Raw genomic sequence first — 26,012 nt, 5'->3', positions numbered from 1 at the left:
ACAGAAGCTTATCAAAGTGGGATGAGAAATCTATGATAGGTTGTATTGTACGAATTGGGAGATATTCCTACTGAATTTTATGAGTCTCCATCTTAGGCCTAGGGACAGGCCTTGCTGGTCATCTTGACCACAAATGAGCCACGCTCAATGGTGTTGATGTAGATGAAACCAGACTTAAAGTACGCGTACGAGGACCATGTTCCCGTGAACGCAACCACTCCGCCTCCCTCGGCCGCGTCATCTTCAGGGTAGATGTCAAAGAAGCCAGCCTCACACACACCTGCACCGGTCGGGTCGGAAGGAATTGAGCTAACGTCAAGGACGCGGAGCCCTGCACCGTAGTTGGCTGTAGACGACGCATCAGTATTTATGTTCAGCCCGGTCTTCTTACAAAACCCCTGCCACGTTTCCATTGGGATTCAACTTACATTGATAATTATACCCGTCGACGATGTACTGGTTGTGGTCAATTGAACGGGTGTTGCCCTCGTAGAAGCCTGTCAACTTGGGTGCCTCGAGGTCGCGGATGTCGAAGATGTACGTGATGGGTAGCTTGCTGGTTGCGGGACCCTCCGTTCCATCGCGCTCATCCAGCTCGTCGTCGAGCACGAGGAACTCCTGGTTTTGGATGTCCAGCACGGTGCCTTGGTGGATGTACCTTGCGCCGGTGTATGAAGTGCGAGAGATCAACTTCGTGAAATTCCCGACCTTGTTCGTTACATCGTAAATTGTGAGGGTGTCTATCATGATGGGCCAGTGTTTGTGTCAGTCTCCGATTTGCACACTATTTTAATTTCGGTCAAAAGTATGCAAGTATTCATACCCTCGTTGTAGCCGTAACAAATATCTCTTCCCTCATAACGTGTGTCTGGTCCACGGTAGACGAGGCATTGTGCATCATGCACGTACCCATCGCCGGCGGCGCAACCGGGCGTGGTGGGGTTGGTCGGGTCCGTCATGTTGATGAAGATCAGTCCTCCTCGGCAAGGCAGATTGTCACGGTTGCGCACAGTCTCGTTGCCACCGACAGACCCAGCAGCAATGGCGTAGCCGAGCTCCTCGTTCACAACAATGTTGTGCGTCCTCCCAACGGGCAGTTGGTTGAAGTGGCCAGTGAGGTCCTCCTGTGTGAAGACAGTGGGGTTGTTTGGGTCCAGGTCAAGAAGCTTCTTCATGTCGAAGATCTGCACGCCGTGCTTGATAGCCTCTGAGCCGACGATGATGAAATCGCCGAGTGTCCTGATCTCTCGCCATCTTGAGCCGATGGCATCGTACTGGGGAAGCCTGCCGAGATAGACCAGCTTGCCTTCCGAGGTGATCTCTGCGAATGCAGTTCCGTCGTACTGGCCGATAGCAACGAATTCGCGCCCGTCCTCGGATGTCCACCCCCAGGATGAAGACCCGAAGCCTTGCGTGCTCCCAAGATCAGCGTGGGAGAGAAAGTGGTAGAGGTCAATCTTCACCCTGTTAGAGTCCGTTCCGTCCAATCATGGAGTTCCGAGATATCCGATGAGTTACCTACATTATTGCACTGGAAAGTGTTGTTCGCATCCCCTAGGATGGCTGTTGCCAAGCCATCGACGCAGGGTGTGTAACTGAGCTCCGGGTACTGAACACTGTCAAGCAAGCCTGCTGCGAGCTCGGCGTTCCATTGCGCCTGGAAAATGATAAATATCTTTGCATGGAAAACTTTCATACATCAGACCTACATTTTTAGCCGCCATGCTTTGAGCATGGACCTTGCCCGAAAGGTACTCCTCAGAAGACGCGACATAGGTCATGTCGATTTCTGCTGCGGCCGCCGTGTGCAAGGAAGCCACGGCGACAAGAGCCGCGGCGTATGACTGTGTTGGAACCATTTTCGCGACCAAGATTGCACTCGCTGCTGAGTCAGGTCGAAGTCCCCAGACTCACTACAGCCACTCTTTGCGGCAACCTCCTGCATTTATAATGAGCCCAAGACCTTGCCACCCAGGCGTTCTCTCATCGAAAAATGTCACCATCAATGTGCGCACCCGATCGGACCTGCGGAATAGTATCTCTGGGCATCTTTGCAGTGGAGACTAGCGGCTGGAAGTTCTGCTGTTATACCTGGGAATTTGATAACGCCGAGCTATCGGTATATCGACCGTTGTCTTGGTCAAGGCTGGATGAGGAAGGAAACAAGAGTCTTAGCTTAAGATTGGAACTGGCAGTCTCGGTATTGGCACCTTGGCACCGGTGGAGTTTATTCCGACCATAGGCTACAACGTCGCGATAAACCAGAACCGCATGGCGTAATGGCGGGCCTGGCACTTGGCGCCGCGCATTAAGGTTGTACACTAGAATACTCTAGTCGCCTCGGCAAACCGAGTAGATGAAATTGGATGACTCGCAGCCGTAGGGTTCTTATCCACCTGACCACGCCGTGGTACGGAGTAGTATTTTCTCGGTAGTTGAATTCATTACTAAATCATTCCAGTGTTTACCCTTATCATGAGCCTCATAACTCCGCATTGCTGAAGACTGCTGGTGGCATTGGAGTTGAGCCTGGATAAATACAATACAGAACGCCCACATATCTGTTGTCCCTAATGTCATTGATTGTACCGCACTTGCGCAAGTTGCAAGTCGTATGGTCGTGTGATTACCTTGTTTCATTTGTAGCTTGTTGACATTTACTATTCTTCTCAATTCGTTGCAATCTTGATGTAAGCCCTGTGGAAATTTCGGAGTTGACGTGAAAAAGAAACGGACCAAAATTGAATAACTATTATGGATACCGCAGTTGGATGACACCCGTAATTCAATAAACCGAGAGACCTCGCAGCTACCTCGGTACTCTCACCTGAGATGATCGAATTGTCTCACAAATCTGCGCAAAGTCGTTACACACTACCTACCAGGGGGAGGGGGGGTCCCTAATATAGGCGTACAATTATATTAAAAATCAATATTTAAATAAAATTTAAATATTATAACTAAATATTAATAAAAAGCTAATAAAATACTATTATAAGTAAAATCTATTAAGAGGTTAATATTATATTAAGTTTTAATATTATGTTAATATATATTAGGAATCCCTTTAAGTCCCTAAATCTACTAGTATTAAATTTTATAAGTTAGTAAAAAATTAAGATTTCTATTATTCTTTAACTTTATAACTTTATAAACTTAATATAAATTAATAATTAAACTATAAATTAACTAATAAGTAGTTAAGTTAAGGATTAAAAAAAGAAGAAAAAACTTAATTCTAATAGGAATTAAACTCCCTTTTTTATTTATATATTAGGCCTCTAATAATATATTATATACTATTAATTATAAAATTATATTAAATGAAAAAGTATTATATTATTTAAATATTGTATAGTTATATTAATAGTATGTTTATATTTTAAAAGAATATTAAGATTATTCTAAAATGATAGTACTACTCACTTAATTTACCCCCCTCCCCCCGGTAGGTACCAGCCAGGCCCCTGATGCAGATTTTGATTCACACATGACGGAGAAAATGATCAAATAAATGGAAACAGACCCGCCTACAATCAATCAGTCTTACTCTAAAGAATATTCACTGTGGCTCGACATAATTTCTGGCTTCCAGGTGGTGTCGAAGCCGCCAACGTGCTACTGTGGTGTCCTAGGCTGCCCCTTGCACAACATCAAAGTCACGGACAATTTTGGCTCACGGTAGCACAAGATCAACGTCTGAAGCCACCTCAGACCCATGAGGTGCGAGGCTTTGCACTGGGATGCCTTGACAGGTTTCAGCCGTCTGGACTCACCTACCCCAGGGTAGGTAGAGCAACCTTTGTTCATATCAGGTTCCGCAAGCAGGTGTGTGGTCACTCGTTTCGCTTCTATTCCGCATAAGTCCGAGGACATGCATGACGCCTTCGTACAGTGGTACACGCTTAAGACCCAGCGTTAAACAAACATAAAGTGTCCATAACAGTGCATGTGGTTAAAATACGATAGGTGCATGTGGCCTCAACCTTGCGACGCACAATACATTTTTTATATATGGGGATTAGAAACGAATCCACCTCATTTCACACATACGGTAGCCGCCGCAGAAAATATGAGCAAGGCTGCCAAGGTCAGTGCCTGGTTTGTTCGGCAGTCAGCCTTTGGCCGACCATCCTGCTGATAGATCTCCTCGGAGACGCGTGGCCGTGCAGCCCGCACTTGTGCTGTTTAAGTTTTAAGCTGATCACGTCGAGAAAGATAATAAAAGCCGGCGCAATCAATTGCTGACCTTGGGGCCTGGTTGTTAACGCATGAGAGCTCGCACTCCAGAAGTCCTATGCGGCGTTGGACTCTAGGATGCAGTGCGCCCACACAGAACCAGGAACCGGTGCCCTCGGAGATGAAGAAACATCGATACGTGTGCCACGACATTCGAGTCTGAACAAAGTAATCCTTCTCAATTTCGTAGTACGTAATCGCGGGCAAAGAGTTGACACTGATCTAGCAGAGTCCGTTCGGCTCGACACTGCCCCGTCCCAAAGCGCCGACACTGCGGGAATTGTTGGGAATAACTAGGTAATTCGGCGCCGCCCAACTCATCGTGCATGTTGCGAGCATTCCTTCATCTGCCCCGGAGAGCTTTGATGTGTCCTGCGACAGCGGCTGAACTGGTCGTGGTCGTGCGGGGACAAAGTAGGGCAAGTCTGGCCTGCAGATCTCGTATAGTCCGTGTAGATCATGGGGACCTGGGATTATTTCTTCCGTGCTGACCTCGTCCCCTTTTCATCAGATGCGGTGATGGGCTGACGGGCTAATAGCAGGGTTTGATCAGCTAAGGTAGCCCATCAGGCCATGTGCCGATTTGCCGATTACGCGTCCCGTCCAAGTGGTAGGGGGTTGGAGCGTAACAGGCAGCCGCCTAATAGAGAAAAGGATTAAAAATAAGGAGAGACCTTTCCATTCCCAGGTTAGCCAGGGACTGGTCTTGGCGCCACCGTGCCGTTCCGCCCAATGGGTATCATCCGCTTGTACGGCACCACATCCCGGGAGCCACCCCAATGGCGCAACAAAATGCCGGGTTTTAGATCCCACAAGCATGTTCTGTCCGTGTGATCTCCGAATCTGCGAGCCGCTGGATCCCCTACATGGATAATGTCCTAGGAGAGACCATGCGAGCGGCATGTGGGCGGGGTCACGGCGCAGTGGCGCAGAAAATCTGCACCACGGTCCCCGGCCGTCCAAACAAGCATTGCTAAGCTTTCAGGCTTTCCGCTAACGCCTTTTACGAGCTTTGCGTGCCAGGTCCCCCTTGTTGCACGACGTGTTCAACCCTCGTGTTGTACTGCAGGAAACACAATTTCGGTGACGGTGGGTGCATGCGTACCCACCACCCAGATATCTCCTATAATGAAGGTTATATATCCAGCTGAAGTCCTCCATCATGGTTGGTAGATCGATATTTCAGGTTGTGCCATTCGACTTGGTCATTCTTGGTGTGTGTCTCTTCTTCTCTGACCCAATTTCATTCGTTTCGTCACCATCATGAAGCTTTTCCAAGCCGCCCCGTCGCTTTTGCTTCCATTTTTGTCTGTTCTGTCTGGAGTGTCTGCGCAGAATTCAACCAACGCGGCCAACGGCAGTTCGACCTTCGCGACCTTCAGCGGCAATGTTGCCTCGACCATTCTTGTCATTGCCACAGACAGCACATCAGCGACAGTTGCCGCACAGGGATTGAATGGCTACGGCATCCCACACCAGAACCTCATAATACCACAGGCGGGTGCTGCCCTTCCGGCGCTGAGCTCCGCATCAGGTGGCAACTATGGTGGTATCATCGTCGTGGCTGGTGTCATCTACGAGTACAGTGCCAGCAACTACTCGAGTGCTCTCACCCAGGACCAGTGGAATGCTCTGTACGAGTACCAAATAACGTATGGAGTTCGCATGGTGCAATATGGAATTTTCCCCACTCTTGATGCAGGAGTGGTTGCCTCGGCCGGCTGCTGCAACACCGGCGTCTCGCAATCCATCTACTTCACCAACACGAGTGCATTCTCACAAGCTGGGTTGAAGGCCAACGCGGAGCTGGACACATCGGGCCTGTATCACTACCCCTCTACCATCTCGAACACCACGACCACGACTGCCATCGCCGAGTTTGGGGCTTCAAGCGACGGCAGCTCTGCGAAGAGCACTGCCGCCGTCATCAACAACTTTGAGAATGGCCGCCAGCAAATGGTCTTCTTCATTGACTTCTCACAAAACTGGTCGGCCACCTCGTCGGTCCTTCAGCATGCCTACATTACGTGGCTGACGAGGGGCTTGTACGCTGGCTACCGTCGTGTACACCTGAACACCCAAATCGACGATATATTCCTGGAGACCGACCTGTATCTCCCCAACGGCACCACCTACCGTGTGACTCCAGACGACCTGACTGGAATTGTCAACTGGCTGCCTTCTGTCCGCGCAAAGATGCCAGCGGGGAGCAACTGGACCGTCGAGATCGGATTCAACGGCAATGGCAACATCGAACAGGCCGAGGCTACCAACAACGGATATGACGTCTGCTCGCCGGACGCTATCGAGTATGGTGACCAGGCCGACACCGCGTTGGAGTTCAAGAAGCCCCTGGGATCAGGCACAGACATATGGCCGGCGTCTCCGTCAACGTACAACTACTCTCTGGAGTGCCTGAACCTCGACCCTCTGAAGAAGTGGTTCGACACGAATGTGCAAAACTTCAACACCATCAGCCACACCTTCACCCACGAGGACCAGGACAACGCCACGTACGCAGACATCATCAAGGAGATCGAGTGGAACCAGAAGTGGCTCGCTCAGTCCGGGATCGGCGCGGACAAGATATTCACCCCCAACGGCCTGATCCCCCCGGCCATCACCGGCCTGCACAACGGAGACGCCCTGCGCGCGTGGCACGACGCGGGCCTGGTCCAGTGTGTGGGCGACAACAGCAGACCTGTGCTGCGCAACCAGCAGAACGACATGTGGCCGTACATCACCCAGGAGGACGCCGACGGGTTCGCCGGCATCCAGGTGAACGGCCGGTGGCCCACGAGGATCTACTTCAACTGCGACAGCAGCCAGTGCACGACACAGGAGTGGATCGACACCTCAGCTGGTGTCGGGACGTTTAACGACCTCCTGGCTGCGGAGAAGGCCGACTCCATCCGTTACCTGGCGGGTCTCTACCACGATGCCTTCATGTTCCATCAGGCGAACCTGCGCACGACCGGGGACCTCGGCACGACGACGATCAACGGCGTTGATTATACCATTGGTATTTTCCAGGCCTGGGTGGAGACAGTTGTCCAGGAGTTTGTTCGCATCTTTGACTGGCCCCTGATCTCCCTCAAGCAAGTCGACGTAAGTACCACCTTCACACGTCACGTTTCATTGAAATGCTTCCTACCACACTCCCTTGTATCCACGATAAGCCCAGCAAACTGACAAGAATTTTCGTAACACAGTTCTCTGCCTGGTTCGCCAACCGCATGACGCGTGACGCGTGCGCCTACGAGCTCACTTACGCCGTCACCTCCGGCAGCATCACCGGCGTCACGGTCACGGCCAACGGCAACACCTGCGGCACATCTATCCCCGTAACGGTCCCCGGCACGGTGACCGACACCAAGGGGTTCACGACCGAGCAGATTGGCTCGGATCCGTTGACGATCTGGGTACAGATGTCCGGGTCACCAGTAACGTTCACTCTGTCGCAACCTGTCGCTCTGTGAGTAGAATCGCCAGAGCAAGGCAATAAGATACCACAATCTGCATATCCATAGTTCTTAATATGAATAATATTGATTTTGTCATTTTCCGGCTGTGTCTCCAGGAAGCGGGGACACCAAATTGGTCGCTGGGGCCGATCATCAACCAAATTTCCCCTCGCTGTTGCGATGATCAGACCGCTGTGTCCCCAGGCCATGAAGACGTCTCGTGCTCATCCTTGCCCATACCGAGCCTCGGCATCGTCCATAGCCCCAACGGCCTGTGAAGCAATTTGCTTTTGTTCGGGGCCAGTGTCTTTCCCCTGCACCTTTTGGAGCTGTTCCTTCCAGAAATTCCACCGCTCCAACGAAATCACCTTGTCTCCGCTGAATACGGGACTCCTCAGATACATGTGGTTGGACTCGGTGGCCGTCTTCTCACGCATGACCTTAAAAAGAGCCAGGGCAGCATGCGTGAACCACTGAGTTGCTGCTGCGAGGCGAGATTCTCTGAGGTCCTTGGTGGTGGCATCTTGGGCCTCGAGGGAGTCTCTCAGGGTCCAACATGCGTAGTTGTCCCAGTCTATGAGCCCGTCTCCGAACAAGCGAGCGACGAATGAGTTGAGATTTACCCATTCCTGGAACGGCTCGAAACTATCCTCCATTTCTGTGGGTTCTGTGCCAGAGGAGCAGGTCAGTCACTACCCGCCGAATGCTTCTGAGACAACTAGATGTCGTAATGAGTCAAGACGTACCATTCCACGTATCATCAAGGACGTTGCTTAGCTCGTTGAAATACCGCCAGATTGATCCCGAGCCATTAGACTAGGAGCAGCGGATTAGCAGGATAGCATGAGAGACAAGAAGCGCGTCTTCAACTCACGGCTGCCTCGGTCGACTGTGAAGATAGCTCATCCAGACTGGCCATCAATTTCACCATGCGTTCTTGGGATGGGTGGTCGTATGGGATCTGCCGCGCGATGCAGACAAGCGTCTCCCAGAACTCCAGCAGGAAGCTGACAGGCTCCTCGGCGTTCTCTCCATCCTGGAGCACTCGCTGCCCTGGAGTCAGGCTGTTCAGCTGCTGGGCGATGTCTCCTGGGGAAACCGAGCTGTCTGGTTGGACGTAATCGCTGATCAGGTCAAACGCCTGCTTTGCGACAGCCCATGGGTCAGAGTCTCTCAGACTGAGCTGGAGTGGTGCAGCCATAGCGACGTCGATGGTTTGGTCGAGAGATTCTGCGAGTGGAGTTTCTTAAATCGAGATTGCTGTGCTCTGTGGTTTTTTTCATGGGCTTCTCTTGTACTTATTAGCAAGTCTGGAGTCAAAGGAATGGTGACTGACCAGGGTGGTGGAGTCAACTGGTGTGAATTCACCTGTGAAGGGTGCCACGGACCCTAACCCGGGTGTGCCCAAGGTTGTATCACACCAGGGCTGGCTGATGGCAGAGTGAAACCTGGTATGTGAGTTCAGGGCTGTTGATGGATTCACTTTTTAGGGTTATGGAACTACCTGGTCACCTAGGAAATCATGCATGTGTTCGGGCTTCTTGGCAAACTGATCACTAAAATCAATTGATACCCAAGAAGATAGCATTGAACGCATCTGGGCACCGTACGTATCAAAGTCACATCCCGGAATTAACTCCCTAGATAAACATGCTTTGATAACTTCTACGGAAGAAATCTTAGCCACAGGACTTGTAATTGGCACGATGATGATGGCCGTCGACATGAACACCGCCCGACATGGAATTGAGCAGTGACTTGTGGTCTCACCATGTGATGTTAGGCCTTCACCTCTGCTACTAATCCACGGGATGCGTATAATTCACTTAGTTAATGTGCTTCACTTTCTTCAGCCAACCGAGCTGTGTAATATAAATTGTTGTGGGTCTGTTCGAGCACCCAAGTTTCACTCTCCGCCATTCTAGGATTGACAACCTCATCAAACAACCATCCCGCTCTGAACACAAGTCCAGCACAGAGTGCCCAACATACAGGATGGCAAAGAAGAAGCAAGTCAAGACCGATGAGGATGTAGGTCAAATACCTATTTGATCCAAGGTTTCTTAAAGGAAACTCTCTGACCTCTGCGTAGACACTGTACTCCAACAACATTTGTCTTCCAGCCAAAGACAACAAGATCTCGGAGTCGAGAGTCCAAGCCCAACTCGCAAGCGCTCCGGCGCCCAACGACAGGAGGAGGTCCGGTTATCCCCACGCCTTCATGAACAAGGGCGGCCTCATTCTTCGTCGACAGAGCACCGACAGCACGAGCTACTACGAGTATCCCGTTATGCAGAACGGCCCAGGCTACGATTTCGATTCGAAGCCCAAGCAGAATCCGGGACCATACAGGGGGGTCGTCAATCAGAACAAGGACTACAGGGCCACTATCTGTCACAATGGTGTGGTACAGAATGGAGAGAACTTCCCAAACCTCGGGGACTTTCATGTTTGCAACAAGACCAAGTAGCTGCTTCGTCACACCTGCCTCCCCCTCACCTCCATACCTAGGTGGTCTCCCAGCTTGGTAGAGGAACAGGAAGACGAGATTTGCTGCATAAGGCCAAGTAGAAATACGGTGAGGGCTGTTTTATGGCCATAAAGTTCTACGTAGGTACATCAATGACCTAGTTTGGCTTGGATTAAACACGCATCTCATTCGTTGTCGTGGGCTTGAAATTACATGCAGCTTTCAGTGTTGTTTCCTAATAAGAGTCTCAAACTTGTTGGACTTCGAGCAAATTGAGGAGTCTGAGCGTCCCTACACTTGTAAATCCCGACCATTTTTATTTGGTGTGATGTTAAACATTGCTTTGTTTTTACTTCGAGGATCCAAATCTGGACAGTTTCGCCATCGATTCCAAAGAGAGAGTGCCGTTATTTCAACAGAGGCATTTGTTTCACGAGGGGGCAGAAGGGGAGAAGGGAACCAAGTACACCCTCAGGGCTACCGCCCGGAAAATGTACTCTGCATGGTAAAGAGGTGGGTCAAAATTGAAAGGTATTAAACCTCTGAAAATTTTGAAGCCTTTAATCTGAATCTGATGAAATTCCCAAAAATAATTCAAAGTAGTTGTTGCAAAACTACGATCTTCGTTTTGTTCTCAGGCAACTTGCGTGTTAAGTCGGTTTCTGTCGGGGATGGGCTACTGGTCACCAGACAGTAACGAGAAAGCAGAAGTCCATGTCTGTACCTAGCATAGCTAAACATCATCCTTGGGGCTTCTAATTGTGGAGGGACCGTAAGCCTTCGGGATATCTGGTTTAACTAAGACCGAAACCACTTGTCGCCCGATACCCCGCTAATACAACTATGAACCTCAGTATTATGGCTATGATCTTTGGTTTCGGGTAGTCTATCTTAGCGGAAGATGCCTGCAGAGTCTGGCCTGGTCTGACACAGAATCAAAGGGGATGAAACCAATCCTAGTAGCAATGAACAAACTTAGCCACAGCATCTCGTCCAGGCATACAGCCCCCTCCCCTTTCTCCAACCGGACCTCCAACAGTGAGTATCTTCCCCAAGGACAATATCCTAGGTGACAACCTCCCGCCGGACAACATCCCATGAGGCTTGGGAACTACTCCGTCGCATCTGTTCCCAAGCAGATCTCTCGGAACGCGGGTGAAACCTCCTTTGACGACCAGTCGCTGATCGCCCTGAATCTGTCAAACAGGAAATGCTCTACATCTAGGTCGCGAGGCTTGGGAGCATATTTATTCATAAGCTCCTGGTGGTCCTCATTGATGACATGCATCATCTCGTCTCGGAAGCGCTCACTCAACTCCATGTCTCGTGAATACGTACGCGATAGGTTAGTTAGGTGATAGCTGATATGGTTGCCCATATAATTGGCGTGGGTTCTACCACGATCCCTGTCAGAACAGCAGTGAGCGTCGTGGCCTGTTCCAGGGGAGAAAAAATAGTCGACTCGGCTGGGGTCCTCCCAGAACACCCATCCCGTTTCCCAGAGGCCAATTCCAAGGTGATCATGGTCCAACCATTTTAGATATGGGTTGTCGAGATGTTCATTCTCTCGCGGTGGATAACTCCTATATTGGCACCCCTCGATGAACAACTTGTAGATGTCGTTTGCACTTTGTTGCCAGCCGACGTTTTTGTTTTTGGTGCGTCCTTTAAACTCGACTGGGTGGTAATATCGTGGCGCACTGGCATGTCTCAGATAAGCATTCATGAAGAAACGTCGCTGATCGTCGAACCCAGACTGTAGGACTTGCTGGAGTAGAGGGAGGCCGAGGGATGTCATTTTGACTTCCGACCGTTCCAAGTTGTACCCCTCGTATCCGCGAGTGATATCTCGTACGGGTTTGATATCGCTGTCGGGCGCGTGCCCGTGGCGGGTCTTCCTGCTGAGACGACATACATCGCGGTGAAAGTCTTCCACAATATCCCTGGCGAGTTCTTTGTACTGCTTGTTAACGTAAGCCACGATGCACTCTATCTCTTGCCGTTCCCAAAGCTGAAGGTATTGGCAAAGAGAGGTGCCATTAAAGAGCCACGGTCCATGTATCTCGGCACCGAGCTGTGCTCCAATGCTGTTTAAGCGACAGCCGATCTCAAATCTAAGAAAAGCTCGATGAACGCGGGTTTTCTCTTGTTCGCTGAGTGGTGTACAGTCATGCGATGTCTGTACTTCTTCAGTCCGATGTTTGGGATCAGCAGATTTGGTTGTCATATTTCTCCGTATGAAGCGCTCGTACCGCCGGATGAACCGCCTCAGCATCCCGTAGGCTGACATTAGATAGTTGATTTCAACTTTGTTAAACCTCTTCGGAATGCTGCATAGATCCGTCGCTCTTGCCGCGTCGACGCTTTGGAGGTGAACATTCAGGAAACGATCGACCCGAGTTAACCAGACGTAGTGTTCGTCAAGTTCCGCTTGCCGATAATTGTGCGACGGATCACATTCACTACATGTCCAAAACTATGCCTTAGCTTTATGTGCTAACTTCGTTCTCGTGGTGACAGAAGCCGAGGGATAACATACTACCTTAGGTTGAAAGCGTGGTTCAAGTCCTCATAGCTGGGGAGGTTCAAAAGCCCGAGGTACCCCGCAAAGATCTCGGCAGGCAGGTGTGCTTGAAGGACTTCAATGAGGACACGTTCTCTATAGGCAAGGAAGCCGCCGAGTGCCTTGGGGCTGGCTCGAATTGTAGAGTACACGTCTTCAGGCGACGTCATCTCCCGCAGAATTTGGCCGTGGAGCTCAACAGGGAGAGCCTCGAAAGCTGGCGGCAGCACTGGCAACATGTTCGATACCGGGGGGCTCAGCGCTGAGGAGACTTTGTTTGTGTGTGTGTTTGGGAAAACTGGCTGTTGCTCGCCGCTTGTTGCAGTCACCTGGTCATTCGAAAATGTGGTGATCGAGGACGATGGAAAGGTTATCAAATTTGCGTTCACGTTTCGTCAAGCTGATGGCCGCACGGGATGAAAGGATAAGTGGATAGTTTCATTTATAATGCCCATACGTATTTTACAAAATGTATGTGGCACGTTCCTCCCTAGTATGAGACCATTTGTCACCGTCGGGACCTAGGGTTCTTAGTTAAAAAAAAAAGAGATGCTAACAACAGCGGAAAAGGCTCCAGCTCGGCGGACGTGTGGCCTCATCCTCATTCCGCACAGACAAGGCTAGAAAGAATCGCTCCCGACGGCTTCATTGACTAGAATCGTGGATATAAGTAGCCCAAAGGCTGACAGAAAGTAATTTGTGGGTAGATCACATATGGAAGTGTAGCCTATACAAGTAGAAGGTTCGTCTGTACACTCGCAACAAAAGTCTAACTATTTGCAAACCCTCTACCTAGGTACCTAGGTACGTAAGTACAATCTTAAAAAACAATTTCACCCTTACCCAATCCACAGGAATCCCCAACCGCGACTCCAGACCAGCCAACTTGCCTTGCATGTCCTCGCCGAATTGCAGCCCTGGAGCCTCATTCGATTTAGATACGACGGTGAAAAAAATGAATCATGCCAAGCATGCATCTGTGGCACATCCTGGGACTGGCATGCCAGAGCCGCAGGTCCCCCGCAGTGCAACACTCCCCTTTCTCACTGATGGTTGTGAAAGACCCTTCACCTCACTTATCTCTGGTCGAAGCTCCGAGTCCACCTTGAGCCGCCCGCTGCCCCTCTGCTTACCCTCCTGTGCCGAGACTGCGGCGGTATGTGTGCCGAGCCAGACATCTGTGGACTTGTTATCGGGGGTCATGGTTATGAGTGGGATTTTGATGATCAGTGTAAAGGTGTAGAATTGTGATCAACGTCTGCCTCGGAGTGAACTGGTTGTCGCTTAGGCGCAGCTGAGCCGGGTGGGTCCCGGGCGGGGGACCGTGGGCTGTTGATATTATTGGGATCACGATGGGTTCTTATTTCCTTTACAACCCGGTATTTGTACTCAATGATATAAGGGAGAACATATCCGTAAAAATTGGAGTTGTAAAAGTCCTTCGCTACGGGTGGAAGGTCCTGCTGTAGGTTGCCATGGTTATAGTTGAAGGGCCCTTGCTCGCCGAGTAATTGCAGGTAAGTGGTTTGATTTCTAATCCTCATTTGTATAAACATATGCGGCGCTTTCATCTAGCGGTGAACGCTGGAGACCCAAAGTTCAATAAACCACAGTGTCAATAACAGTGCAGAGATAATACAATATGTGGGCACGTAGTCTTAGCCTCGTGCCGCACAGACAAGGCTAGTAGGCATTAATGATCGCCCCCGACGGCGCCGCTTACTAGAATCGTCGACACAATTTGAAGTAGCCCAGAGGGCGGATGATGACGGGGCGTGATGATTGCGGCTGGCGTGAAACCGTGGAAGTGGAATGCTTCACGCAACTTGCAGGTATGAGACGACGCGCTCGAGCAGCCAGTCTTATCAACCGCTTCCGTGCCAGTAGACGACGGAGGACATCTTAATCTAGAACCCCGCCGTCATAAATTTCCCATCTAGATTTCACATCCTTTGTCTCTTACTAGCAAGATATCACAGTCTGCATAAAATGAATGAGGGACCACCGTGCTAGCCAAGGCTGGAGTCCGTCTGCCATCAAGGCAATGCCGCACACGTCGAGGCCACATTGTTCAGAGTTCCCTGTTCTCGACTACGTAGCCTCCTCTGTCTTCCTATGTGTAGTATTTTGTGCATTTCATAAACACCCAGTTGGCGTGGATTTCGGAGATACCGCTTTGCCTCGACGTCGTTGTCACCCTGGAGCCCAACGTCATGGTTGTGGTCGGCATCGAGTATTCGCAGCAGTCATCGGGGCAACCTCCGATACTTGGCCCGAGGCGCCGTGACTAATGTTGGTCACCTTCTACATGTGGGACGGTCGTTAGCGGCGCGCGCGGAGACAAGGCGCGCGGATGATCCGGGGTAACACGGCAATGTCAGGGGTAAAAAACCGGGTACGGCCCGTTCCCTCAGATCAGTTCATGGTGATCGACGAGTGCCGCTGCGGCACTTGGATACCTTGATCTAAACAAATTGTCAGTCGACCACGGAATCTGCACATTTGATCTAGACAATATTTCTCCCCATGGTGGACGTCCTGATGTTCGGGCAAAGGCCGTTGTGTATCCCAAGGTCGATTCCCAGGAGGGCTTCATGAACGAGATGGACAGGACGCAGACATGGGTGAGGCCAGAGTCATGCCACGCCAAGCCTTCGCGCTGTAATGATCTTCGCTTAAAATGAGGCTACCAGAGTTGACAGTTGACAGGCTTGGGGATCTTCGGCGGTGGAGTCGATGATGGCCCAACCCACATGTGCATGCATTCCACGGAGCGGACTGAGGGCCGGACTTTTGTCCAACAAGACGCTAGGAACGAAGAAGACTAAGGTGGTGGATTGAAGGCTTTCTATATGAGACGAGGAGGTACGGGAAGAGCCGTTGATGGGCGGAAAGACCCGTGGACGCGACTCGTATGCTGCTGGGCTTCATGGCGATACAACTTCATTGTTATAGGTATCTTATATCATATAAAAGACTTGGGTATTTATACAGCGTTGAGATCCTGTAAACATGAGAAAGTTCATCATCCATAGCCTTCCCAGTTCTGTACACTCAAATTCAGCGAAAGCAACCTTCCCTCTTGTATAACTTTCAAAATCATCATGGTGCGTGTTACCGCCCTTCTCGCCCTGGCGGCCGGAGCAACAGGCTTCGTCCACCCAGGCCTCCTCCACACCGCGGACGACTTCACCAGGGTCAAGAACCTAGTGAGCCAAGGCAAGGAGCCATACCTCACCTCCTGGAACCTCCTCACCGCCAACTCCCACGCCTCGCCGACCTACCAGCCCCGCCCGGCGGCGACGGTCTACCGCGGCTCCGACGGCGTGCACTCCCAGAACTACCCGGTGCTGTACAACGACGCCCACGCGGCGTACCAGCTCGCGCTCCGCTGGAAGATCAGCGGGGACAGCCAGTACGCCGACGCCGCCGCCCGCGTCCTCGACGCCTGGTCCTCGACCATGACGGCCATCGGCGGCAACAGCGACCGCTTCCTCGCCGCGGGGCTGTACGGGTACCAGCTCGCCAACGCGGGCGAGATCATGCGGGACTACGCCGGGTGGCCGGCCGAGAACCGGACGCGGCTCGGGGGCTTGCTGCGAGATGTGTTTTTTGAGGATAACCATAGGTTCCTGACGACGCACAACGATGCGTCGCGGTTCCACTATGTAAGTCCCGTCCCCATTGCCGAATTCGTCGGTGCGATAACGCTGACTGACGCCGGATGGGCTTGATAAATACAGTGGGCGAACTGGGACCTGTGCAACATCGCCGCCATCCAGGCCATCGGCGTGTTCACGGACAACCAGACGATGTACGACTTCGCCACCAACTACTTCGTCAACGGCGACGGCATGGGCGCCATGCCGAACTTCATAGTGGCCAACCACACCGAAGACGGAACAGGCAAGAGCCTGGCCCAGAGCCAGGAGGCCAGCCGGGACCAGGGCCACGCGACGCTCGACATTGCACTGCTGGGTGTGATCATGCAGCAGGGGCACAACCAGGGCGACGACCTCTTCGAGCTCATGTCAAGGAGCGGCCTGGCGGCGTGAGTAGCTCATGATTGCCCAAGGGTCCCGCTCTGTGGGTGCCTGTGAGACTAACGAAATGTGTGCGTGTTCAGATCCGAGTACCTCGCCAAGTACAACGTGGGCCAGGACGTGCCCTTCACCGAGTACGTCAATCCCGACCAGGGCACCTTCCCCGGCATCTCCCCGGCATCACGCGGCGCGATCCGCCCCGGTTTCGAGCTCCTGTACGCCCACTACAGCGACGTCAAGGGCCTTGATGCGTCTTGGACCAAGGAGTACATCGACCTTGCCAACAACGGAACGGGCGGGGTTGAAGGGGGTGGTGGCAACTACGGGAGCACCAGCGGTGGGTATGATTACCTTGGTTTCGGAACTCTGATGTATCGCCAGGCGGCTTAGCAGTGGAATTACTACTAGTATATGGTGTGTGGGGAGGGGGCCATTCCTTTTTGCGCGAACCTGGGTAGGCAGTCACCGCTTTCACTGCACATATTTCGAGGAAGGTTGTGGTGCTACATTATTCTTTCACTGTCACGCACATTAACATATGTAAATCATTCCCACAATGTCGTCACATAAAGTTGCTTTATTTTATCACAAAGCCACTGTGCCTCGACTTTCCCTGCTAGGTAATCTGATATGAGGTTTTCTAATGACCTTGACACATCGGAGGCTGACCTGTAGGAGGTTGATCCATTGGATCTTATTAATCCGTCTGTGGAAGGCGGTCTAAATTGAAATCAAGCACCGCTCTGGCTTCGGCAAGAAATCGAGACATCGCATGGAAGTCGTTCTTGAGGTCCTTGGGTTCGTAGGTCCCATAGAAAGCCGCGAACTCGTCCTCATTGAAGCGTGATACCAACTCAGAAAGATGAGGGTCCACAGAGCGGGGCGGGTCGAAAGAGAATTCTCGGATGTCGTACTTGTCAATCACCCACCTTTCAATACCGCTGGCGCTGTGATCTTGAGGGAGGTCTAAATCACGAAGCTGAAGGGGGTCGTCAAAGAACGCCCAGCCGTTCCTGCGAAGGATGTCTGGATTATATTTCCAATGGCTCAGAAGGTGAGCGATTTCGTGATTGGTGCTGCACGTCCTCAGAATAGCGGTGCAGTGCGGTCCAACCTGCAAGGGCGAGGAACGGTACTCCCGTCGATGGAAACCCCGCCTGCGCACACCATCCCGCCAGGATTCTGCAAGGAAGGCAGGCTCATAAGCTATTGGTCGGAACGTGTGAGAACAAGTCCTCAACAAGCTCCTCCGATCTGCCGGGGTCGACCGGATCATTCGATCAACAAAGACCAGGCCCAGTCTTTTCCCGAACAACCCTGCCCACTGGAAAGTACGATAGTCTCGCAACAGTGATTTAAAACTACGCAACCAGGGCGTAATGTCCATCCTATCCTCTGACAGGCCGTAGTCTTTATCGCGGCCGAGGGGCCAGTCCAGTACGGCCTGTTCGAAATCCTCAACGAAACTTTCACGGATCCTGCTGTACAGATTGCTGACGTACTCAGAAGCACACATGATTTCTTCTGTTTCGTCTACAGGCAGAAGGCGAGTGAGCGGGTTCACTTCCCAAAATTCAAGCTTGGGGTCCGGTCGGCGATGGGGCGCGACCACGGCATCAAAGACTCGAGGGTTGGAGGAGGCAGCAATCGACGGCAGCCCTATTAGACGGCAGCAGAGCTCATGGCGCAGGAATCCTCGCTGCATTCTGAGCAGCTCTTTTTCGGTGAGAGGTGGCTGCCCAGAGAAAGCTGGGTTGATGGGAGGCAGGCTGATCCTGGTGCCGAGGACCCTGCTTCTGGCATCGGGCAGGTAGTAAGTGATGAGTCTGGAGAGACAGAAGTAGAGGCGGATCATGAATCTTGTCTGAGTCCTGAATTTTGCGACGTCTGCCTCCGGACTCGGGGTCGAGTAGGTGGCACCAAGGGCGTGGCTGCGTAGGAATTCACCAGCTTTCAGCTCCCATACCTTCCACTCCTGGAGTATTGATTCACAGTCTGCAAACCATTCGTGATCTTCTTGAAGACGCCCCGCACTCGGACTTGTCAAGGTGATGTCAGTAGGATGTCGACTTTTTTTTTTGGGGGGGGGGGGGGTTTGGACGAACCAAGTGTTGTGGTCAGGCGCATTCAAGATGGCAAGAAACTCGCGGAAGACCTCAGGGGCAAGCCGTGTGTGGAGAACGGAGACGTAGATGTGCTCCCGTCCTGTCTGCAAGGCGTGCAAAGCTGCTGGGCTGGCTTGGATGATGGACAGGACATCTTCTGGTCCAGACATGTGCCTCAGCACGTTGAAGTGTAGTTCGGGGGGCATCGCCTCGAAGGGACTGTGTTGCTGATCGAGAGACATGGTCGTAGCAACAGGCGGGCATCGGTTGAAAGACTCTTGTAAAAGATGGTGGTACATGGGAGGGAAGGTTGATGCTGGGGGGGGGAGGTTGCAAGTTGTTATGTGGGAAGTGGTGCTGCGTGAGGTTTTGGAGGGGGAAAGGTGACTCTTCCCTTCCTGCCGTCTGGCAGGCTGCAGGACAACCCGAACCCCCTCTCCCTTGTTAGTACCCAGGTACCTGGGTACCTCCCGCTCCTGCATTTACCAAGCAATGTGTGTGGTTTCGCTTCTATTCCGTATACCGTATACGTCCGAGGACATTGGCGCCTTCATACGGTGTTACCAAGCAATGTGTCTGCCTAATCAACAACTTGACAGCAACCAACGGTCTTGATGCATCTTCATCCTGTTTGCCCAACTTGCAACACCTGTCACCACACTCAGGTGCATCATTCATTTGATCAAGCACTCTGGCATTGAACATTTGTCCCCTTTGGTAATAACGGCGACTTCCATCAAACCTCGACCTCCACGCCAGCCGTCACACCATCGCTGGGCAGCCTGCTTGCGTCCTTGCGACAACCTCAGTCTGAGAAGATGGGTCACTTTTCGAGCTTCGACGGGCTGCCACTCATCGTGCATGATGCCATCCTGCGCTCGCTAGCCTCCCCATGGGATGTCGCCAATCTCATACGTGCCAGTCCTGGTTCCCTCCAAGCATACACCACTGGCAGCCCAAGCTCTGTGCTGTTATCTGCATTGCGCAAGGTTTTGTCACTAGAGAACCAGCACCTAATGAATATAGTCGTAGCTGCTGGACACCACCTGCGTACTGGGTAAGCACACCTACAGAACCCGCCGGCACCGGGACTTCACGATGCATGTGCAGTTACTGACTGCAACCCGACAGGCATTGGCTCACTAGGACCACCGCAGCCACCAAGGTAGAGCTCGAGGGTATAGCATCTCGAGATGAACTTGATCAGGCTCTCCGTTGCGTCTTCCAGAAGGTCCATCCAACACCCCCGTGCCCCAAGCCCGAGATTCACCATTTGTCACCCAACACAATCGACTCTTCGACCAGGCTGTTCGCCATCATCCACAAGGCAATTCAAACTTACAGTCTCTACACAATGGCAAGGGCGCAGCGACGTGTCACCAGGGATTCCGGCCCCCAGACATTTGCTTCGCTTAGCACCCTTTGTGTCGCACCAGCTTTGCAAGACGGCGAGACTCAACGACTTTGGAGGGCCTTCTTGCTTTATCAGCTGTTTTGCGTCGTGTGGGGCCTGCCCCAGATAGGCCGGGATGTCAACAGTGACCAGGAAATCGAACCCCCCCGAGACTTCCCCTCCATCCGTGACTTGCTCAGTCAGATGCCAGTATACATGCGCGAGGAGCTTAGTTGTATCCGTGAATATGTGTGTGAACAGTACCTGTTGGCATTCAACGAGGTCGTCGGGAGTTTCTCTCTTGCTGTCGCCAGGATGGGCCAACGTACTGCTTCCGCCACGGACTCTTCAAACTCTCTGCCAGACGAATCTCTTCGCCTTTATAGGTATCCCGGTTGTGCCCCCGGCCAGGAAGGCTGGCCGTTCAGCATGTCCCTGCTAGGACCTGGCTTCTGGCAAGACTTTCTCTCCCACGACGCGACAGCCCGACTTCACTTTTTTCGAGCAACCTTTCACCTTTTCAATAAATGTCGTTTTCAAACACGACTTTTCTTTTCCAGGCGTGATACCACAAGCCTGCGTTACTTCAAGGAAAAAGTCTTGCACTCAGACTTGGCCGAACTTCCGATCACCTACACCACGCGTCGCCGTTTGAGGGCCGTCGGTTGGGCATTCTGGGACGACCCTGACCGACTTGCATCTATGGATCTGGTTCCTGGCCGCGTGAATGCAGCTTACGGAAACGAGTCTGGAGATGTAATCCCTGCACGTCTGGAACATAGAGGGAATTATGATTACTTTGAGCAGCCGACAGAGCAAGCTCGAGAGGTTCGGGCACACCTCGCCCGGGACTTTGGCACTGTCCTCCACCAGAATTGCTGCGACGATATCAAACGTCTCTTCAGGTCGGCATGCAGCTTGAAGTTCAGCGAAGTCATCTCGGCTGTGACCGGCCCTCGCGACCAGAAAGTGAGAGGCACCGAGGCCGAAGCCACCGTCAGCGATGGACGACTGGAACAGAAGCCGGGTGGTAGTGACCCGGCTCCAACTGGATTTGTTCCATATTTCCTGTAGCATAATCTCCTTCCCAGCACTATGACATTGGCTGGAGTCATCGGAAAACATGCTGGAGGTGCCTGCCTGTGGAATACTTTCTCGTCGATCACCTCTAAGGGGGGCTAACAGTTGCATAGCTAGTGTCTATGGGTCGAGTCAGACGGACGTCTAGGAAGCAAGAGACGACAAGGCCCTGAGGGACTATTCCCAATTTTTGGAAAATCACAGCCTCATTACCATATCTCCGAAGAAGAAGCAAAATTATACCTGCTAATGCCCTCATTATCGAGCACTGCCAGTACAGGATTACACCAATCGGCCTTCACTTTCTTACGGGCCGTGTCCTGGGCGTGTTCGCATCTCAACTCCACAAACCGTGACCAGTCTCGAACCCACCAACCAAAACCACGTCTCCGGATGGTCCTGGAAGCCCATCATGCCGTACATCTTGTGACGCGCCTCCACAACCCCAGGCCGCCCCCGATGAAACAGCTCCCAGTACCTCCTGTGCCCATCTCCACCGGCATCATCATCCTCAACGTCAAAATACGTGTCGCCCTCGAACTGGCCCAGGGCCACCGCCCGGCCCGCGATATCGCCATCCGACAACAAGTGCACCACCGCCCGCGCGTGCGACTCCACAGGCACGAAGCGCACCCCGAGCGCCTGCAGGACCTCCGAGAGCCCGCCCTCGCCGGCGTTCATGCCTGTCTCCATGAACCACGGCACTATGGCGTTGACGCGGACCCCCTTGCTCGCAAAGGGGACCCGGGCGGAGCGGAACAGCCCCCGCGCGCCGAACTTGGACCCGGTGTGGATGATGCTCGCGGGCAGCGTGACGAAGGACTCGGGGCTGAGGACGAAGACCACGCTCCTGCTCCGCGGTCTCGGGCCCGGCGCGGCCGTCATGTACAGCTGCGCCAACTTGGGGCTGAACATGGCGCCCTTGGTGTTGAGGTCGATGGGCCGCGCGTCTGGCTCGGGTGGGTCCTCGGCGTCCATGTCCGCCACGCCCGGGTCGTCCGAGAGGAAGAAGGGCTTGTCCATGACGCCGGCGTTCATGAAGAGGTGGTCTAGGGGGCGCGGGGGGCTGCTGGTGGTCTAGAGCTGCAACTGTTGGCCGCTGGGCGCCGTGGATACACTCAATGTGACACCACGAATTGACGGTTGGGCCGAACATTAATCGGATGTCGTGGTCAGGTTATAGAGTTCTGAACTCTTCCATGAAAATTATTCGGAAACCAACATCAAAGCACAGATATCAGGGCTCGTCAGTGCTCAGACGAGTGTCAGCTGGTGTCTCCAGCTTGGTCTCCATCTCCCCGGTTACGACCCAGATGAGTCTCATTAACTACATATCTAACAAACTACCTATGTACTCACCAACCAGTCTTCTCTGGCGGATACCCTCTCCCTCCAGCGCCCGGACCAACAAGATTAATCGGCGTGTTCTGCCTCGAATCGTCCAGCGGCCCCTGGCCCCTTTCATAAGTCCCTGGCAGCTGATAGTAGTCATTTGAAACCGAGACCTCCCCGGGCACAGGCACGGGTGTCCCGCCGCCACGGCGAGAGTCCACCCCATCCTGTGGCAGGCCTACCCAGCGGTGGTCCGAGGGCGTGCTGCCCAGCAGCTCCGTCGCGTTCGGCGCGGCGTGGCCGGCGGGCAACACCTGGGGCGAGGAGACCGCACACCCCGAGGCTTTGAGCTCGTGCACGGCTGCTCCGGCCGGGGCGTGGCCGGGGGACGGAGCATGCGCTGGTGCCGGGGGTGGGTGGTGAGCGTCCCCGCCTTGGCTGTTATAATACGCCGCCGCGGGACCCTGGGCGCTCCTGCGGCGGCGGAGGCACAGCCAGAAGAGCCCCGAGACGAGGAGGACGCCGACGGCCGCGGCGCCGATGGCTATGCCTGCTACTGCTCCGGCTGACAGACCTGATGAGCCCGAGCCTGATGATGCTGAGCCGGACGGTCCCGGGCCCGCGTCCGCGCCGCCCGTGGCCGCTGACGACGCCCCGGCGGCGGCTGCCACGTCGGATGACCGGTAGAGCAGGGCGACGCGCTCGGCCGACACCGTGAAGACCGGGGTCCCCGAGATGGACATGCTAGTCGAGTCGGCGTTGAGCCAGGTCAGCTGGACGGGGTCCCGCCCGAGGCTGAAGACGGTCGTCGAGGCGGGGCACTGCGAGAGGCCGTTGACGACCATGGTCTCCTGCCCCGCGGTGACGGTCCCCTCGCACCAGGTCGAGTAGATGCCGTACGTCGTGACGGTGAGTCCCCTGCGATGATATGATCAGCGCTTGTCAGCCCGAGCACATGTTGCTCCCGGGGGAAAGTCGTCTTCAGCTCATCAGCACGCACGTCGGGCAGCAATGCGCCGTGGTCTCCTCGTCGTCGTCGCCGGTGGGCGTCCGCACCTCCTTCCACGCCGTCGACCAGCCGCGGGGACAGCTCAGCCCGGGCGAGTACAGGTAGGTGTTGTCCAGGACGCCCGGGATGGGCGGGTAGCAGGACTGGCCGTTGCTATCGCAGACCCCCTGCGGGTAGACGGAGACGAAGCATGGGTACGTCCCGGACACGACGTCCGTCTGGCAGTTGGACAGGTAGCTCTGCGTGCAGTAGGGCGGCGGCTCGAAGGCGGTGGTCAGCGGGTTCGGGGTGATGGTCAGAGTCGTCGCGACGGTCGTGGTCTGCGTGGCAGATGCACCTGTGGACACTATAGTCCTGAGGGACGTCACGGTGATGGCCATCGCCTCGGTGGGACGACGGTTGGGGGTAATTATTGATGTTGAAGCTGGCACGGCCCGGAGCAAGGAGGTAGATCTGTAGTCATAATAATAAGGGGTGGCCAGTGCAGTGTATTCCCACTGGATTGGACGGGCGACGGCATCCCTTGCAGAGACAAGCCAAGGAAAGAGGCAGGCAATATTCAGCCACGAAAGTGCCTGCACCCCATGCCGGCCCCCAATGTGACCTTGATTATGCGGGCCGGCTTGCTAAGTAAGATGAGAGTCGCATCCTGAAGGATCAATGGCCTGCTCTACCTCGTGTTAGGGTAGACAGAGCTAGGCCTGTCGCTGATCGACTGCCAAATTGGCATTGGGGTCGCAAACTCTATTGAGTGCTCTTGGCGAAGAAGCATTTCCATGCTGCTGGTGCCGCTCAAATGGCGCCTTGTTTGGTCTGGTAGGAACATATCCTCCAGGAGGTGTTGGCAGCCACCAGACTGGCTGTGCACAAGACGGCTCCGGGCTCAAGGTCGGCGACTGATATTTGAATGTTATCAATAGAAATGACTTATGATCTTGTACACTTGGCCACAGACCGCTGTTGATGGCGCACGTGTGCGGCATAGTTACCATGAGATCTGCAACGAAAGGTCGGTTCGTCAATGACATGTTCAAGCATCATTTGTGTATACATATGTAGTTCCCAGTACGGCAATCAACTCGGAGTCTTGTTCTATCAAATGCCAGAACACTCTATCCAGACCAGATTCAGTCGACACCCCCGAACCAGTACATCGCGTCCTCTTCGGGTTCCCCTCGTGCTTGAATCAGTTGTTTGATCTCCCCCTCAAGTCTCGCAATATCAGGCTGTGGCGCCAAAGACACGAAGAATGCTTCCGGGATTATATGTATCAAACGCGGTGAGAAGGTAGGGCTCGTAATTAGCAATTTGAAAGCAGCACCCGTTGGTGCTGAATCAATCGAAGTCCTCAGAAGCCACTGCAGCATCTGCGTCGCGTCGTCTGAGAAGTCTTCTCCCACGCGGTAGTTCGTACCATCCACCACACAACAGATCGTGAGATGGGGCGGTGTGATATAGATCAGATGTTCGAACTGGGCGGTCAGAGCATCCAGGTCACCCCTCCTGATGTCCTGGAAATACTGTGGGGTCCAGGCGAAGCTGTGGATAATGCCGAGGCGACGCATCTGCGCCAGGAGCTGGTAGAGGAGACTCCGGATCATCTCGCGGCCGTCACTTCTTGGCCAGCCGTAGTGGACTGTTTCCATGTCGCAGAAGAATACCAGATTGATAAAACGGTCGGCATGCTCCATGAGCACGTTTGCGAGTGACAGGCAGACGTAGGACAGCCCTGACGGGCGGCCGCGGGCGGCGCCTGCCGGGAGGTGGCCGTGGACGAGGAGCTGTGATGACCCTCGGCTTTGAGTCCACCTGCGGAACTCGTCGGTTCTGACGAGCTGCTCGGCATGCGCTCGTTCTTCTGAGGGGACCAAAGTCTCGCGCCTGGCGTCGAGGAAGTGCAAGTCGGTGAGGATTCTTGGCCTGCCAACGGCGTTGGAGACTTGTGAAACTGTGTACAGAATAATTTCATGCTGTCGCGAAGGACTCTGTGGGGCATGATACGACATCATTCGTCTAGGAGGCGGATTCCTTTGTCTCGAGGCCACAAGCTCAATGGTTTGGGTCATTCGATGCTGACTATGGGGGCACAGCGTTGCGTAACGCTACAGAGATCGATTTCACGCCCAGGTCCAGTTGACTCAGGTCGGAAGGAAAGTTTCGTCTGTTCCGTGGTTCTATGAAGATTTAGAAATAGCACATTAACGGGTGCGCCGTGGCGGGAAGATTTCAAGCATTACCTCCAGAATCGGTGGACTGTGTTTACAATCTGTGATCCTAGGCAGAAAGCAGGTTGGTCAAGCAGGTTGGTCAAGCA

The 26,012-nt window shown here is 53.3% G+C and overlaps 7 protein-coding genes across 7 annotated transcripts; 4 read left to right on the top strand and 3 right to left on the bottom strand.

The window, feature by feature from the left end:
• Nucleotides 1–98: 98 nt before the first annotated feature.
• Nucleotides 99–1,859, bottom strand: KVR01_004510 (uncharacterized protein; the record flags this gene model as incomplete). Its single annotated transcript, XM_044782501.1, has 5 exons — nt 99–346; nt 429–740; nt 824–1,457; nt 1,523–1,657; nt 1,710–1,859. 5 exons carry the CDS (start codon nt 1,857–1,859, stop codon nt 99–101), a joined length of 1,479 nt encoding a protein of 492 aa, XP_044646674.1.
• A 3,414-nt stretch (nt 1,860–5,273) lies between these two features.
• KVR01_004285 (uncharacterized protein) lies at nt 5,274–7,798 on the top strand. The gene is made up of 2 exons (XM_044784804.1): nt 5,274–7,347; nt 7,452–7,798. Exons 1-2 carry the CDS (start codon nt 5,503–5,505, stop codon nt 7,716–7,718), a joined length of 2,112 nt encoding a protein of 703 aa, XP_044646449.1. The 5' UTR covers nt 5,274–5,502; the 3' UTR covers nt 7,719–7,798.
• Nucleotides 7,776–9,083, bottom strand: KVR01_004513 (uncharacterized protein). Its single transcript, XM_044790651.1, has 3 exons — nt 8,578–9,083; nt 8,450–8,519; nt 7,776–8,370 (listed from the first exon to the last, which is right to left on the bottom strand). The coding sequence occupies exons 1-3, from the start codon at nt 8,902–8,904 to the stop codon at nt 7,928–7,930; spliced, it is 840 nt and encodes a 279-aa protein (XP_044646677.1). The 5' UTR covers nt 8,905–9,083; the 3' UTR covers nt 7,776–7,927.
• A 615-nt stretch (nt 9,084–9,698) lies between these two features.
• On the top strand, nt 9,699–10,173 carry KVR01_004639 (uncharacterized protein; the record flags this gene model as incomplete). Its single annotated transcript, XM_044792938.1, has 2 exons — nt 9,699–9,734; nt 9,796–10,173. 2 exons carry the CDS (start codon nt 9,699–9,701, stop codon nt 10,171–10,173), a joined length of 414 nt encoding a protein of 137 aa, XP_044646803.1.
• Nucleotides 10,174–15,840: 5,667 nt separating this feature from the next.
• On the top strand, nt 15,841–17,169 carry KVR01_004625 (uncharacterized protein; the record flags this gene model as incomplete). Its single annotated transcript, XM_044790048.1, has 3 exons — nt 15,841–16,404; nt 16,480–16,787; nt 16,863–17,169. 3 exons carry the CDS (start codon nt 15,841–15,843, stop codon nt 17,167–17,169), a joined length of 1,179 nt encoding a protein of 392 aa, XP_044646789.1.
• Nucleotides 17,170–19,702: 2,533 nt separating this feature from the next.
• KVR01_004150 (uncharacterized protein) lies at nt 19,703–22,410 on the top strand (the record flags this gene model as incomplete). Its single annotated transcript, XM_044782660.1, has 4 exons — nt 19,703–19,941; nt 20,016–21,033; nt 21,085–21,307; nt 21,494–22,410. 4 exons carry the CDS (start codon nt 19,703–19,705, stop codon nt 22,408–22,410), a joined length of 2,397 nt encoding a protein of 798 aa, XP_044646314.1.
• A 302-nt stretch (nt 22,411–22,712) lies between these two features.
• KVR01_004644 (uncharacterized protein) lies at nt 22,713–25,704 on the bottom strand (the record flags this gene model as incomplete). Its single annotated transcript, XM_044785265.1, has 5 exons — nt 22,713–23,561; nt 23,756–23,851; nt 23,884–24,122; nt 24,207–24,273; nt 25,099–25,704. The coding sequence occupies 5 exons, from the start codon at nt 25,702–25,704 to the stop codon at nt 22,713–22,715; spliced, it is 1,857 nt and encodes a 618-aa protein (XP_044646808.1).
• Nucleotides 25,705–26,012: the final 308 nt, after the last annotated feature.

Source organism: Diaporthe batatas, assembly GCF_019321695.1.
Source record: "Diaporthe batatas strain CRI 302-4 chromosome Unknown Contig00004, whole genome shotgun sequence".
NCBI classification, from domain to species: Eukaryota; Fungi; Ascomycota; class Sordariomycetes; order Diaporthales; family Diaporthaceae; genus Diaporthe; species Diaporthe batatas.
Note: the sequence above shows the minus strand (reverse complement) of the source record. Positions and strands in the feature narration are given on the sequence as shown.